Here is a 17,996-nt window from a genome sequence, read left to right as displayed (position 1 = left end):
ACCCTGGAATTTCACTGACATAGTCTCGCATTTCTCATTTCAGTAAAACAATCCGTCACAACTGAATACTAGCAACGAACCTCTCTTAACTAGATTCAATACATTGGTATTTAATATAAATATATTTCCAGTGGGAATGTGGCTTTGGATCTCAATATACTACCTGTCAAGTGTTTTAGAAAATTCTGAAAATTCTGCAACAACTTTAATTTCTGTAGGCCAGCCGCTGTACAATTATTGCTTGTTGGGGTGAAAGGATACCTGACATGCGCAGAACCGTCATCTGCCATCATCCCCCATCCCCAGGGTCGCCATCCCTAGCCGACTATAGATGAATTATTGTTCATTTGATCGAATGGTTACATGGGGGCGAGTGAATGGTATTTAACGCCGCACTCAGCAATATCACTGCTGATGGACGGCAAATTGTAAATAATCGAGTTTGATCCAGATACACCTGTGACTGAAAGCATGGGCAACGATAGGATCAATCAACAAATATGACTGGTTGAATGTGCATTATCATACACCGACGGAGTAATCGGTACTCATGCTATCAACCACTGGTTTGTTTGGTCCAGACTCGATTACTAATACATAAAATACACTCACTTAGTCACTCAAAGCCGCCCCTGCCCACCCACCCCCTTCCACGTAAGGATTCCGGTTACAAAAGTGTCATATGCTGGTCGTTAGGCGCGTCCAACTAAATGGTTGGGTGGTCAGTGTCTGTGACTTGGATCGATGCTCACAAATACCGATCACCGGATCATCTGGTTCACCGACGTCATATAGCTGTCATATTGCTGAGTGCGGCGTAAAACAATAAAGGCCAACCGATCCCGGCCTAGCGTGCATCTACATCAACCGATCCCGGCCTAGCGTGCATCTACATTTAGCGTGTCAGTGTCTGACCCACAATATCCAGTATCACTGTCACAGAACGGCTCGATAACAATTATAATGCGCTTGTAATGTCCATAGTTAGAGATAGCATTACGTAAACTAGATAATTAGATTATGCCTCCATTTAGGAAACAATGTCAGTGCACAGTAATAGGATTACACACAATTCCCGAGACAAACACAAAATCTGGAGAGAGAGAGAGAGAGAGGACTGGGGAGGGTAGGAGAGGGGGAATTGATGTCAACCCTGCAACATCTACATACATAGATTATTTACAGCAAAATCAAATTTAGAATCAATATAATTTTTAGATTCTGAATCAATGCACACACACACACACACACACACGCACACACATTCATATAGGTCAGGGATACCTCATGTATAAACTGTCCGTGATATATGAGATCATATCAATTATGCGATATCATGGGCGTGTGTGATATCTTTACTGTCTGTAGTTGGGACGTGTGGATATATAAGATAACGCGATCCTGCAGATTTGACAATGATAATCAGTGAGGTCAGGCACACTCAACGCGTTCACTGGTTCGAATGTTCAAGGACATTACGTAAAGGTTCACGACCTAGAATAAGGTCTTGGCGGGAGTAGTAGAAAACCTAAGAGAAAGGGGGGGGACATCTTTTTAGATGTATACGCGCATTAATCAAATATGTCGTATTTATCTGATACCTATACCCCCCCTCCCCCCCCTGTTTAAAATGGACTCGTCTACCACTTAAACATATGTATTGCACGTGCACCAAAAGGTGTGCGACGCGGCGGTGACTCCGTGGCAAAACACTGGGTTACAATGTGGTTGCAGTTTCTTCATGGGAAGAAAATCTTTTATTCAGTCAAAAATTAACATTAGATGCGAATTCATTGATATAGCTAAAAAATATTCTTATCTATAATTCAAAGTAAAACATAGCTCTTACTTGTAGGGGGCACGGGTCTAAGTGGTATTTGTAGCCGCGATTCGCAGTGCAGAGTTGCGTCCCCTGGGCATGCCAGAAACCTATGATTGTGGGTTCGAATCCCGGTTCGCTCCGATTATGTTCCTAGGGTTGTCAGCACCACATCCGTGCTCGTGGGTTTCACGAAAGTGGTAAACGTCTGAAACTTGCATCACTTCGGGCTTTTCTCCAACATTAAGCTGACACGCCGTGATATTGTTAAAAGCGGCGTTAAACCAAACTCACTCACTCTTACTTGTATGAAGTAAAACAAAGCAGGCAATCCTTGAGGTAAACCTCCCTACGTATTTACATAAACGAATGCGAAAGGTCCGGGGTTCGATCCCCGGTCGCGTCATACTGAAAGACGTTAAAAGATGGTACTTGTTGTTACCCGGTCTGGCGCTCGACATTAAGGGGCTCAAACAAGGACTGGTCGGCTCGGAGTCAGTATACTATGTCTGAGTGAGCTAGCACTATAAATCGGCATCAGTCCGGACTAGTACAAACAGCCACACACACACACGTGCATGCACGTCGCTATATAAGTGCAATAATCTTGGACGCGACGTTAAACCCAATTTCACCTCACCTCACCTCACATAAACGAATGTTCAAGTTGCTCCGTGGTTCAACTTTATTGAGTCCAAGTATTTGCTGAGGGGAAAATAAAACGTATATAGAACAATGGGATGAGGTCACCGGTAGTTTATAATATATATTGGTTACTTTGTAAAGTGAATCTGCTTTCTGCACCGCACACATACAAACAAATCGTAACGAGTTCCTTTTAAACCAAAAATTCCCTTGACGCAAAATCTTGCCGTAAAAGGCGACTATGATTGTCGTAAGGGGCGACTGACGGGATTGGGAGGTCAGGCTCGCTGACTTGGTCGATGCATGTCATCGTGTTCCTATATTGTGTAGACCGATCCTCATTATGTGAATCACTGGATTGTCTGGCCCAGACTAGATTATTTACAGTTCGCTATCATGTAGCTGGAACATCTTGACAAACAAAATACAAACAAACAAATAATCCAAATTAACATCTGATTTTTCACTAAAAGCACGAATTCACTCTACAACAGACAGAATGTCGATTTCAGATAAAAACCTTTAGAACACGTTCCTTGGGCGCGATTTGAAGTTACTGAAACATAATATAAAAAATAAAACATATAAAGCAGTTTCTTACGTAAGTCATTATTTGTTTTTAAATGTTGAAAATGCGACACCAAAACGATTTTATTTTTGGGTCCCACGTACATCACTGCTGAGTTCCCAGTACCCACTGAATAGGCCCCCGAATCCCGCGTCCCAAAAGGGGGTTGCCAGCCTAAAAAAACAGGTACAACAATGTCTTTGAGTTGCCTGCCAATGGATCGAAAACAAAGGGGAAACTGGTTTGGAAGCAACAAGAAACAGGATGCTATTTTGGTCTATGTGCAGGAAGTCGACATTTAGCTGCAATGTTGCTAAATAAGTGGCAAAATCTCCTACACCCACAGCTGATAACAGTGTTGAATCCGGTTGGAAGCTATAATGGAAATGATCGTATTAGCCAGGTGTCGAGTCAAGATTGTTGTCACTGTGACATACATTCAGCAAGACCCGAGAAGATCCGGGTTAGAATAGGTCTTCAGCAACCCATGCTTGCCGTAAAGGGCGACTATGCTTGTCGTAAGAGTCGACTAACGGGATCGGGTGGTCAGGCCCGCTGACTTGGTTGACCGATGCTCATGATATCAATCACTGGATTGTCTGGTCCAGACTCGAATATTTACAGACCGCTGTCATATAGCTGGAATACTGCTAAGTGCGGCGTAAAACAACAAACAACATGCATTGCTTTGATTAACTTTAATGTGAGGCATGCAATATTTAGCGATCGTGTTGTTGAGGAAAACTACATGTATATATACAAATCTCTTAAATCTAGCTCGCTTGATATGGAAGGAATGAACAAATCACAAATAACCGGTGTTTGCAATTTAAAGGGGCACTGATCTAACGCAATTCCCCGGGACTGGTTGTTGCCTTTGTTATTGTTTTTTCCCAGTGAGTACCCGGATGTAGAGCAGAAATCTCGACTAGTTCGCGACCTCTGTTGCGCCATTCGTAAGCGCATGGGTCACTTTTATGGATACCGATAGTAATAAGAGCGTATGGTCACCTTGATCAACAAAATGAAATACAGTTTTCGAGATAATAAGGAAATGTAGGCATCTTTGTGGGTAGCATCGGTAATGGTGACGAAGTTTTGATAAGTCACTTGCTTGGTAATTTGCGATTTTCGTTTACACTATTTTGACTTGCAACACAAAGTAAATATTTCACCTGAGCATTGCTTTTTTTATAGTGTGTATATTTTTTTACTGTCAAAATGTGTAACATATTTATTAAACGTCTAAATATTCAGTTATTTTACAAAGTGACTGAAAAACATTTCCATCTGTATTATTATGATAACGAATTCCAAACATTTTGATGTTTAATGTCATCACCAAGAGACTGAAAATGTTACGTTGAAAAGTACATTTCTATGTTGTTTGGCTTCTAATCCTACATAATAATCTGTTGTGATGTTTGTAGGCCCTTTTGATCGTCTTAATCAATCTGGACAGATTTTTTAGTCAAAATGACTGAAATATTTACACATTTTATAAATTGCCTGAGAGAATCACATTTTACAAATTGACGGTAATCTATACACTCTTACAAAGGAAAAGACCTGTGAAAACAACGTCTATCAAGCATTGAAGAATTTCCCAACTAAGACGTAGAAAAACAAGAACGAATCGGTTCAAATGAAGGAAAACAAAATGCAAATACCATAATTACAACTTACCAAATTTATGTGTATAAATAGGCAGCTTCCTTATTCGAGGAATGTATGCGTGAATATCCACACAAAGGAATAATATCCCACTCGTCTGCAGCTATACAAAATAACTTATTCGATGTCACGTGTCTCTGTAACTATCAAATATTCTAAAAGATATATATCGTTTCGGGTGTCAAGTCTCAAGGGTCGGCTGAGAAAGGCCACGTGACAACTATTTTCATTACGTCGACGGTTCCTAAAAAATCCATTGAGTTTGATAACAATGAGCAACCAATCAACGTATTATCAGTTAACCCTTTGAACAAATTGTATGTTGTTTTTACATCGGCACTTCACGCCATGATATGAGTGTATTCCCTTTGTTTTAGTAAACCTAGACATGTAAACACTCACTTTTGACATATCCACTGTGCAAGATAACAGTGATTAATCAATCAACGTATTTTCTGTTAATCCTTTGATGACTAGGAACGATCCGTTGATTTACAAAAAAAAGTAAATCAACTGATCATTCATCTCTTGCTGGGCTGCCACGTGCATATTACATAACCTCACTTCAAAACTGGATTTAGATTGAATAATTACCCCAGACACAATAAATGCCAAATGAGAACCTTTGTCAGGTAATCTAAGTGGTGCTACCAATAATTGTACCTGTAATAAATTCATTAACTGAGCATCAAGTGAATGACGACAAATACACAAGTGTAGGGTTATACGAGAAAATGTGGATGACAACAAGGGTGTAGTAATCGTATTATGCAATCCGAAATCCGAAAATGCTTTCACTGCATGGATACTTTTTTTAGTATTAAACTATAACCATCTGGGGTATTTCCAAATGACGACTTCCGATGAGCTCCGCCGTTCTTTTTGTCAGTTTGTTTAGGCTGAAGAAATTATTTAACATGCGCCCTTTGTCGAATCTTTATAGATCACAGTTAACCAATCAGTGTTTATGCAAAAATGCGTAAAACAAATATTGCCTCCAGCCTCCAAGTTTATTTAGCTGTCCTTGCAGACGATAGCCCAGTCTCTGGTCACGCTCAGTTGCGTTGCGTATCATCCGGGTACTCACGGGGGAAAAAAATAATAACAAAGGCAACAACCAGTCCGGGGAATGGCGTTAGATCAGTGCCCCTTTAAAGTTTTAGGTATGTTGTCTGCAAATTCGATACTCATATACTCCTATGGTCTGTTTCAAATCAAATCAACATGTATAAAATCAGTTAGCAACAATGATCATTATACCCAAATCTACCGTTCTATTCATATCTTCTTTGTCCGATAACAGTTTATAAGACAAACAAATTTATTACCCATAAGGGTTAGAAATAACCGAGTTCATAAAAATCGCCCGTGCAATTGCGCAAACATCACTTTACGCACACCATTGTATTGTCATCCTGACGGTATTGTTGACGTCATTCGAATCTTATTGTAACGTAAGGTCGTAATGACATCACACTAGAAACGACATCATAGCTGAAGATTGTTGACGTCAATCGACAATAACAAAAATTAGGTAATAAAGAAATGATTACACTCTTCTAACAATTCGTGTATTACCAACACTCTCGCTCGGGAAATAGAAGACAATCTTACACTCGTCTCGTTAAATCAGTATGACACACATAACATTCCACACGAATCAAATGTGTAATAATGATTGCATGCGCTCTATGTCAGACATGTTAACTGACGTGGGATTTGCGACCGCGATCATTGTGTTAGCACGGTATACAGTGGCTCCCGTTGAAATTCCGTTTTAGAAAATAGCACCCATGCATAAAAACCTGTGTTTGTAAGAAGCAACTTAATGAGGCTGGTGTTCAGGTTTAGTGTCATCGTATCTCGACGGCGTTGATCGTTCTTCACAATATCAGTAAGTGGTTTCTCTCGTCCAGACTCGATTAGCTACAAGGATAAACTCTTAAAAACTGGGTCTTCTTATTTAGCCTTTGTTAATTACATGTATTGACAATATCCTCCCACATTAAGCTGACACGCCGTTATATGACTGTTATACTGTTAAAAGCGGCGTTAAACCCACCTCATTCACTCACCCATTGATCGTACGTACGCTCCATGCGCAGTACTTAATGGTCCGGACACGCGGAAACTTATTGCCTGGTACAGTATGGCATCGGACCCCAGCGAGTTTAAACAATGTCCACTAAGCGTCAACTGGTACTGCTCAAGGTTTGATGATGACATGTGCCGGGATATGATGAAAAACGACTTAAACACAATGACTCGTCCACTTACACTGTTTTCAGATCTTTACAGAGTAAAATTCCACCTTTGCTATCTTTTTTGCAAAGACGAGGACATCAACGCCATACTAACACCTTTCATTATCGTATACTGTGTAAAAACGTGAATGGGCGCCTCAACAAGGCCTTATTAACAGGATCTACCGCCAGACCATTCTTGACCTCATCTGAAATAGCCCTATCTCTCGCCATCGCTCCACTTCCTTCCTGTAGCCGCTTGTACATGTAGGTCAATGCATGTGGTCACGTCGCGAACCATTTGCACTCTCAGCAAAAAGTCACTCTACCTTTTTTAATTTTTCGTTAAAAAAATATATAAAAACTTTATAAACACACATATTCCCGTTAAATGTCCCGGTGTGTGTGTGTGATTTGAACCTCAACATCTACCCTTCAACATCTACTTACATTATTTACAGCAAAATCTAATTTAGAATCAATATAATTTTGAGATTCTGAATCAGTTCAGGGAGAGAGACTGTATTCAGGTGCTGTCCAGGCTAAAGAAAAACTTCAGTTTAAAGTTTGTGATGGATCAACCGGCACAGAGATACATGTTTTATTATGTAAAACTGGGTCTATTCAAGCAAAATCCTCACTGGTGTGAGTGAAAGATTGTGATTCATAAATTACGAGGGTTGCAGGGAAAGTCCCACCCCTTTATAATGATTTTATAACGGTAATGGTGTTTTTGTTTTTAATGGTGAGAGCAGAGTGACAAATAAACTCCTTACATGCCATGCTTGGTTTCCACATAATGAAAACGGTGGGTTACATAATATGTCTACAAAATAACAAGTGATGATCACAGAGTCCTCACACATAAAGTGCATAACTATGAAAACGAAATGAATTTCAAATGACCATTACAAACGAAACCATCTCATGTGAATATGATTACTTCATTTTCAATCAAAAACAATGAATGCTCCTGATCACGTGATACATGAAAATACAGCCCTCTTCCGCCATCTTGGGAACAAGGAGAGATTACCACCCCCAATATTTATTAGCAAGGTGTCACAAGAACATTACACGGGAATAAGGGTCAATCACCTGGCCCTGTTGATACTTTTGGACAGATTTTGTCTGTGCAATTGCAACAATGTCGGGCCAGAGCATCATGGACCGCGTTCAGGCGGCTAGGCATAGCATTGCCGGTCAGGGGTTGGCAAAATCCGTCTGCAAAGCCACGACAGAAGAAATCATTGGACCAAAGAAAAAGCACCTTGATTGTGAGTATATTTTTTTCATTGTCCACGATTTCATAAACTAACAAAAATTCATTACCATGAGTGTCTACGGTAGTAATGCCGAAAAAGGGGGCGTGCGGCAGGTGCGTGTCCGGCAAGAAGCCGGGGGGAGGAGGATCCCTGCCACCTCACGAGGCCATGTATTGCACATACAAGCAGATAGAACTGGTGGTAGCAACGGCAAAACACTGAGTACTTTTCACTGCCTTCTTCTTGTTTAGCATCACGATAATGGCATGTCACATGGAAATTATGGAATATATGTTCTGCACAGTAATCACACCACTCAGAACTGTCAGAAATGTCAAGCTTAGCTGTCAGATGATATAGGAAGTGACATTTGTTGTAGTTGTGGTTGTGTAATGTACATGTATTTCATAGATATCAATATACATGAAATTCAATTTCACTGACAATCTATTTAAGTATGTTAAATATATTAAAATTATTTTTAAAATAAGTGTTTGCATTGATCAGGTTGATGGTTGATGGTTGTGTGACTTTCAAGTCTAACAAGGGGGTGTGTCAGAGTCAGTTTGGTGGAATGTGTATGATGTAGCAACTTTTATTTAATAGAGTAAATTCTTATTGAGGTTGAAAAAATACAATTTGTTGATGCAAAAAAAGTTACTGGCTCCAGCTTGAAAATGTTTGGAATAGAAGTTTTGTATGTTTACATGATTTAGGAGCTAGCTCTCTTTTTGCACCAACTCCTTCGAGCATATTTTCTTTCAGAGATAGTAGGTAAACCTCTTAATTGCAAATTCACATTTTTCAGTAGCATAAGTTAAGCATGCTTGGTATGTTGTGTGAAGGTTGTGTCAATATAGATGTGCAAATGTGCTTTCAGTCAATTGCAAGTAGCTATGACCATGATGACAGTTGGTAGATTTGTGTTTGTATTCATATTACATCTATATTTATAGTACTAGTGTTGCCATATTGATACCATGTGTGTTAACATTGATAAGTGAGCCAGATGGTTACTGTTTGATATTTGCCAGATTTATGTGAAGTGGATATTGCAACTAGTTTTGTTGCTTGCTAGAGTGAGTGAGTTAGAAAACGTCGCATCAGTATTATTTCAGCCATATAGCGGAGCTTCCTAGAGTGATGGAAGACATAGAAATACCAGTATTGCACCCATGCCATGTGTTACGGGATAATAGACTCCAGTGACCCCAGTGAACAGAACCTCATACTACACACAAATCATTGCACTAAGTAGGCTACAGGATTATATGATGCACCTTCTTGTACTGGCGTGGTCGTGTCATAGTTAAAATCATAATGGCAGATTTATAAGAAGTTCCTGATGCCTGAAGGGCACACCTTATATTTGAATAGAAATCATTTATTTTTAAAGAAAAAAACCGACTTGTTTCTAAAATCATGCTAGTGATAATAGTAGTTTCACATGAATAAACCCAAAAAACATGCTTAGTGCACAGGATTCATGAAATAAACCTGAGGATTCAGAAATTGAAAATGGCATTATCAGTCTCATTGAAAAGGAAAAGCGCTTTCTAACGTAGTTAAATTACATCATTGTGACATGAGTAACAGGTTTTTGAAGCTGTATCAGACGTTTTCTTTTTGGCAAACTTGAATACAAGAGGGCACACCTGAACATCTAAAAGTGAGTGCCCCATATCACACTTGGAAACAAATACATGTCTACATGTCTCTCCATGTCCGTTGAAAGGATAATGATACAAGATAGACAATATGAACAAATATTCCATTTGCAGGTGTTAAGTATTTGTACATGTTGTAGGTGGCCGGTTTAAGTGGATTGCAAAATTTGCTATTTCAGTGTTTCTGGTAATTTATTAACAGACTGACAGTACATAAAATAACCGATCCAGGCAACATTTCACAAGTCCTGATTTCAAAACACTAATCGCAATATAAAAAACCATGAAACACATATTTTGGACACAATTTTTGGTATCACTTCTGACTTTCTGTGTTTTGGCAACCAAAGAAAGAAGAGAATCAGCTTGGACATCCCAACCATTTCGACCGCGTCCGAGGTCTAGCTAATAGAGCTGCCTGAGTGCGGAAGGTTGGTGGTTTTATCCCCAGCTCTGTCATACCAAAAGACGTACTTGTTACCTTGCTTGGCCCAGAGTCAATAGACTGATTTTCAGTGGGTTAGCACTATAAAACCAATGCAAGTCATGAGTAGTACAGGTGCCGTGGGGTAGCCTGGTGGTTAAAGTGTTAGCTCGTCACGCCGAGACCCGGGTTTGATTCTCAAATGGGGTTACAATGTGTGAAGTCCATTCCTGTTGTCCCCCGCCGTGATATTGCTGGAATATTGCTAAAAGCGGCGTAAAACCATACTGACTCACTCATCACGCTGCAGACCTGTGTTCGATTCCCGACAGGGGTCCAAAAACACCATTTCTGGTGTACCCCCCATCATTATATTGCTGGAATATTGCTAAAAGCGGCTTAAAACCATACTCACTCGCTCACTCATCACACCGAAGACCCGGGTTCGATTCCAGGCATGGGTACAATGTGTAAAGCCCATTTCTGGTTTTCTCCGCCGTGATATTGCTGAAATATTGCTAAAAGCAGCGTAAAATCATACTCACTCACTCATGCATGCACACGCCCCACCCCACCCCACCCACACACCCACGTCCACACACACACACACACACACCCACGTCCACACACACACACACAGACACAGACACACACACACACACACACACACACACACTATATATATATATATATATATAAGTGCACTAGACCTTAATGCAACGTTAAACCCTGTATCACGTTGCCTCACTCACCACTTAATTTGCATGTGCATTATACTCTTAAACCAGTTAGTCCTACATACAATATAAGAGGATTTTAGCCAATGGCAAGTTAAATGTTGTATTGATTCTGTTACAACTGACGTCAATAAGTTATGATTTTGAACAGATGCAGGAAGTACCTCTTACATTTGTAAGGAAAATGAAATGTATGCTAATGTTATTTTATTACCTGACATAGTCGTATTATCAATGTTGATATCGGCCCCATTCCAAGTTAAATGTCTGAATATAGATGTGACAACATTCACCTCAATGCTTCCCGTTATTTACAGACTACCATAGTATTGCTGGAATATTACTGAGTGCAGCGTTAAACAACAACAACAACAACAACAACAAAAAATCATTGCAAACATATTTTGTGAAATATGGGGGTGCATTGATACTTCAGGGAATCATTTGCCCTGTTCAAGACAATAGTCCCTTGACACATTGTTAGGCAGTTTCATGTGGCCATGAATCATGAACTCGATGAAGTAATGATGGTTGCCAGCCATTGTTTAATGTGAACACTGGAGGATGATAAGACAAAACATTGGTATGTTGATGTGATATTTTGACCACGGAAAGCATTAAAACAATGAGTGTGTAATGAAAGAAAGTGAACATGGCTTATGTGAAGCAGTTCATTGATGGCTACCTACTCAATGTTCTTTTGATAAGTGTCTCATCTGGACATTAAACATGCCCTGTGTTAGTCTCTCATACAGACTCTAATACAAAACTGAGGACCCCCAAGCAAGTCTAGATTGCTTCAATTGTTCAATGTATATGTGGCTGATTGTTTTAGCTCTTTTCCAGTATCTTTTCCACGATCAGATTACTGCCATTGATGCCTTGAATCGTTGTTGTTACGTAATGCATCAGTAATTCATAAATGCTGTACTTTGACTCGTAATAATTTGATGTTATTTGTCTATGGTATGTCAATATATATTTTTCTCGATTGAAATGACAAGATCGCGGGATGCCTGTATATAGTGATCAATAACTGGTTAAATGCAACTGTTCAGACTATTCCAAATGTAAAGAAATAACCGCTAATATACCAACCTGCTTCACTTAAGATTATTTTAATTTTAAATATATATCGTCGGATCATAGGTTTTCAGACATGCGTATTCGGATGGCCATGTTTATTGCGATTATATGTGCTATAATAACAGGTGTGGTGTCACACAGACATTGTAAATACCCAGATGATAGCTTGGTTTTGAAAGAAAGTTGTCTTTTTGTAAGTAAGTGACATGTTTTATGGTTGTTGTCTTTGTGATAAGTGAGAACACTACGAATGTTCCTTAAGCGTCTAAAACCCGTAACACAGGGATATAGCAAAAGTAGCAGTGTAATATATAGAGATTATTAGCATGGGTATGTTTCTGTATTGTAAATACAGTAAATTTGGAATAAAAATCAGTGTTTGAAATAATGACATAAATTACTTTTCAGCTGCACAATTGTTTTTGAAAACATTCTTCTTGATAGAATCTGTACTTTTCAAGAACAAGAAAACAGTTCCAGTTACCAGACGAGATTCTAATTAATTACATGGAAATTAAATTGTATTCTATGTGTAGGAATACCATTAAACTAACACTTTGTCTCTGAAATTATATTTTAAGGTATGTTTGTATTAAATAATGTGCTGCGTACATTAGTTTTCACAGGGTAGGGGCTACAGGCTAAGTCAACACTTGGTTTACACCTTCTTTTCTACCATGGCACAACAGGGCACACGTAGCCAAGTCGTCTAAAGTGCTGCGTCCCTTGGGCACACCAGAAACCAATGATCATGTGTTCAAGTCCCAGTTCGCCCAAATTATGTTTCTTGGATTGTCAGCACAAATCGTGCTCATAGGTTTCACCAAAGTGGTAAACGTCCAAGACCTGCATCCCTTTGGTCTTTCCTCCCACATGAAGCTGACATGTGACATTGATATAGCTAGAAAATTGTTCAAGCCGTTCGTTCGTTCGTTCAAGCCGTTCGTTCGTTTGTTTCTTCATTCATGTTTACTGCAAAATACCATATACATGTGATAGGTAAAACTGCTAGACAGTAGATTACTATAGTAGATAAACAATACCACAAGCATAACAAAACCCTGAATACTGGGAAATTGGGAAACATTCAGAATACACAAAACAGTAACTGGAATGACTTTTATATAGTTTATTTCTTTCAACACTTAGTCAGGCCTAAGTGCAGATAAGTGTAGCTCATCATTATGTGTATATATATATATATGAATGTATATATTGATTCAAGTAGGGATGTAAGGCTACCGCTAAACAAAGATCTGAGGACATCCCATTACGGGGCCACGTCAGACCGACCTTGCGCGAACTTTGACCGACCAATGGAATGACCAATCAGAAGGCAGCTTTCTAGTGCTTTATGGCGCTAATTTCAAATTGGCGACTACGCTTCAAAACATATTTTGACAAATTCTCGATTACAAATTTAAAACCTAAACCAAAGAACATTCTGGAACGGCTAATAGATGGTCTAGATTGTATGGATACAGTTGTTAAACCCGTAACTATCGTTCGGAGTTAAAGTTTTCGAGGCTGCATGATCAGAAATCACATTCCGACTGTCACTTTCATAACCTGGTAAGCGATGCTCTGACTGGTCGGATGAAAGGTCGTTCTGACGTGACCCGTATTGGGATGTCCTCAGATCTTTGTTTAGAGGTAGCGAGAACTGAGGTCTGATTTTAAAGAGATTGGGATGTAAGGGTTTATCAACGTACTGGTTAATTGAAATTCGTTTGTTGTACGAGGTGTAGAAATTGATCAGATGCTGTACCCTGACAACATGGGATGTAGATCACAATATCAATCAAAGGATTGTCTAGCCCAGAGACAAATGTGTGAGGCTGCTGTTATATATAGCAGCAATATTGTGGCATCTACAACAAATGGTCATATCCAATATGTTTAATATCTCTATGTCTCTATTTGTTGTACAGGTTTTGAACAACATTGTTTGACATAAGGCATACATACAAAAAAGGAAAATGTTGTGAAAATCAAATCAAACCTAATACTGAGTTTACAGTCATACGGTTTGTTTCCTTGTAAACTGGGTATAAAATACAAACAAAAAATAGAGGATGGAAAGCATTTTCTATGAACATGCAGAATTAGCGCACCCATCATCTAGTTTGTAATACATATTCGTTAGTCCGAGACTAGTTAAAATCCAGAGAGACTAGTTGGTGTCTTCCAAAATCTAGTTAGTTTATAAAGCTACTAGTCCGAAATGAGATGCAGACAATTTGGATTTGACCAGTGGTGTATACCCCTGTATATTGGTACCATTAAACTAACACTTTGTCTCTGAAATAATATTTTAAGGTATGTTTGTATTGAATAAAATCTGATCGGATGTAGACACTGCTTTTAAAAAAAAATGCTAATGGAACTTTAACTGGCAATACTTGCAATACATATCCTGGGTAGCATTGGGCATTACTAGCTCTCTATTGTGTCACATGCATCAACAGTTGTTCTGATGAAAGTATACATGGTATATAGTCTTACAGACCCTTATAGTCTTACAGACCCTGATACAAATATATATCAAATACAGCCCATGCAAGTCTATAACGTTAGGCAAGTCTAGATTACTGTAGTATCAGGATGAAGAGAGTCACTGGGCTCCCTTTTATTATATTTTTATTAAGATAAAGGAACAACTGTTGTTTTTTTCTGTTCGATATGTTCATTTCAGAAACTAGATGTTAGTCTAACATGGTATGCTACACTATAGCGAGCAGTGTTCGAAATAAACTCTTGACTTTAGACCTGTTGCAGGTAAGTCCATAGTTTCAAAGTAGTATGATTCCTAATGGCCGGCAGTTAGTTCATCAATTTATTTGTCACAGTAAGCTGCTGTTTTTTTAATGAAGGCCTGAAGAGTTTAGTCAGGGCCTGCAGCCTCTTAAGTCTGTGGGTCCTGATGGCAGTCTGGCAATTTCTTTTATTTCAAACACTGATATTGAAGGCATAATGTTTAACAATGCCGTCAGCCAGATATATCAATGCAGCATTTTTGAAATCAAGTTTTTGAAAGACAAACCACCTTGAGCAACAATCCGTGTCATCAGGTATGGCGACATCGGCCAAGTCACAAAGCAGTACAATTCGATCTTTGGTCGGCTCTTGTGACAAGCATGAGGCTCAGGGGAACAGTTCTGACCAGGAATACAATACAGTGACTATAAGGGTTAAGATTGCAATCAGATGCTATAGAAAATATTGATGCATGGCATGATGTGGTCTTTGAAGCCAGGTTGTAAGTTTACTGTAATTAAGTGTGTGTGTTGGAGGTGGGCTGGTGTTGGTGATGGTGTTGGTGTTGGTATTGGTGTTGAGGTCTTATCTATGTGTGGAGATTTGACCATGTTGACCAAGGAATTATGTCATCAAGTTTGCGATAAGCGAATTCAGGTTGTGTTTTTCAATATTGATTGTGTCACAAGTGACAAATGTCAAAGGGAAGCTGGCTTGTTAAGACTTCATTAAGTGACAGAACTTAAGTGGTTAATCTCTACTACACTTAGTCATAGGTACAAATCTGAGGCTAATTAAGTAGGTCTGTGTGGACAGATAACTACCACCTCACGCCATAGTAGATACTGACTATGTCGGCTGTGGTCAGGAAGAGATGGTAGTGATACAGTGCACTGTTCAGGTCCTCGTACTTGATCAGCGTGTTGACAGATGTTGGTGACAGGTCACATTCCCTGCAGTACCACAAGCCCTATTCATCCTCTTGCCCCATACAAAGCTTGTGTGTTGATCATAGTGGAGGGGATTGGGAATGGGTTTGTTTTGGTTACTGAACTCAATATTCAGGAACTTTTAACATGGATGATAGGTTGTTTCTGAAATGTATCATATCTACTGGGGGTGTTCAGTAGGTTGACAGATCCTCTGGTCTTGGGTTGAATCCCTAATTTGCCCTGATTTATGATCTTGGGTTCTTCTGTGCCATATGCATGACCCTGTTTTCACCAGTATGGTGCTGGTGATCATGTACAGTTCGGTCACCTTGGGCTCTGTCACATGATACAAATGAATTACTGAAGTGAATGTTGGAACGTGTTGATATGTAAGGCAATGGTCTGTTTAGCTTCATCTTATGACAGGGAGCAAAAGTGGCCCAGTTGTCAAAGGCGCCACCATTCGCTGTGTAGAGTTGTGTCCCTTGGTCATGCCAGAAGCCTATGATTGTGGGTTCAAACCCCGGTTTGCCCTGATTATGTTTCAAAGTTTGTCAGCTCTATGCCTGTGCTCGTGAAAGTGGTAAACGTCTGTGACCTGCATTACTTCAAACTTTCCTACCACATGAAGCTGACAAGCCGTGATACAACTGTAATTCTGTTCAAAGCGGCATTAAACACAACTCACTTATCTTATGATAGTTATCATGATACACAATGGTTTGTAAACATGGTAATGTATGTGTCGTTTGTATAAATCAAGTCTCTTCCCCCCAATCACCTTTTGATGCCTATGGTCAGTCAGGGATGCAAATTAACTTAAAAAACCGAACAAATCCACAGGGCTAGTGGGACTTTTTCCCCTGCTACCCCTGCAAAAGTTTACTACTCCTTATTAAATAAGACTTTCAAATTTCAATCTTTAAGAACCGAAAGGTTGTGCCAAATGTCTAACAGTGATTTGACGGGGGAATTTAGAGGAGGATATATGATTTACAGCCTATGTTTAAATACTTACAGACCTTACAGGCTAGTAGAATCATAATTTCTATTAATTTCTACTAGCCTCTATCCTATTTGCAAGTGTTTATTTCCATCCCTTTTCAGTCTGTGCAAGAATCTTTTGAGTCTACTATCCCAAACATTGCTCTTTATATAATTTTTAGTAGATTTTAATGTTAATCATGTTAATATGTTGACTGTTATTAGCTGAACTTCCTATACAGAAAAATATTTTACTAGATGCAGGCTTCGAAGTAGTGGCTAAAGTGGTAGACTGCAGATTATCACAGAATAGTGGCATGGAGATGAAAGACATGTGAATAAAATATTGTAGGTCTTCAGCAACCCATGCTTGTCGTAAAAGGCGACTTCGTTTGTCCTAAGAAGCGCCTAACAGGACTGGGTGGTGAGGCTGGCTGACTTGGTTGATGCATGTCATCGTATCCCAATTGTGTGGATCGATGCTCATGATGTCAACCACTGGATTGTCTGGTTCAGACTCAATTCTTTACAGACTGCTGTCATATAGCTGGAATATTGCTGAGTGTGGCGTTAAACAACAAACAAACATTGAGCTGAAAGGCCACCATGGGACATTGATAGTGCCATCAGCCATTAGCTTCTCAGACCCAGGATCCATTATGGCCATTCCAGTGTCATATAGCTGGAATATTGCTAACTGAGGAACACATCATTTACAAACCCAGTGAAATGATGATCAGTACTCATTTGTTAACCAGGTGGTGTGCAATGTAAATAATTTGTTGAACAATGTGATATTGATAAAGTTTGAAATGTATAGTGTATATACTGTAAACAATAAATTCCTATGGAGACTGGTACTGACAGCAAGGGTCAAAGTCAAGGCAAATCTGGCATTTGAAACCATAACTTCCAGATCCTATTACTGCCAAGGGAAGCAACTCTGTACAGCAAGATGTAGACTGCTTAGACCCCTTTGCCCTACATTTTGCAGTTCAAATCTCTGATCCAACTTAATTTTGGTCCTTGCTCTGTCATCAGTTTTATAATGGATGGTGTTAATGAGCCTCTAATGGAAAGTGCTGCTGTTTAGAATTTATTAGTCAGTCTTTGGAAAGTTTTTGATATCTATTGACAGTACTTGATGTTGAAACCAAGGGCATGTATATATGTGTGTGCATGTTTATTGTTTAAC

General features: G+C 39.3%; 1 protein-coding gene across 16 annotated transcripts in view; it reads left to right on the top strand.

Moving 5' to 3' along the window:
* The first annotated feature begins 7,952 nt into the window (after nt 1-7,952).
* The window catches only part of LOC139475077 (phosphatidylinositol-binding clathrin assembly protein LAP-like), a 68,367-nt gene continuing 58,323 nt past the window's right edge, over nt 7,953-17,996 (top strand). For all 16 annotated transcript variants that reach the window (XM_071258312.1, XM_071258310.1, XM_071258311.1 and 13 more), the window contains exon 1: nt 7,953-8,226. In XM_071258312.1, the coding sequence (XP_071114413.1) occupies nt 8,097-8,226 (130 nt within the window). In that variant the 5' untranslated portion in view covers nt 7,953-8,096. The remainder of the gene's footprint in view (nt 8,227-17,996) is intronic.

The sequence above is a fragment of the Haliotis cracherodii genome, unplaced genomic scaffold (assembly GCF_022045235.1).
Source record: "Haliotis cracherodii isolate W230 unplaced genomic scaffold, xgHalCrac1.p SCAF_3, whole genome shotgun sequence".
Classification (NCBI taxonomy): Eukaryota; Metazoa; Mollusca; class Gastropoda; order Lepetellida; family Haliotidae; genus Haliotis; species Haliotis cracherodii.
The sequence above is the reverse complement of the archived record's forward strand: the minus strand, read 5'-3'. Positions and strand labels throughout refer to the sequence as shown.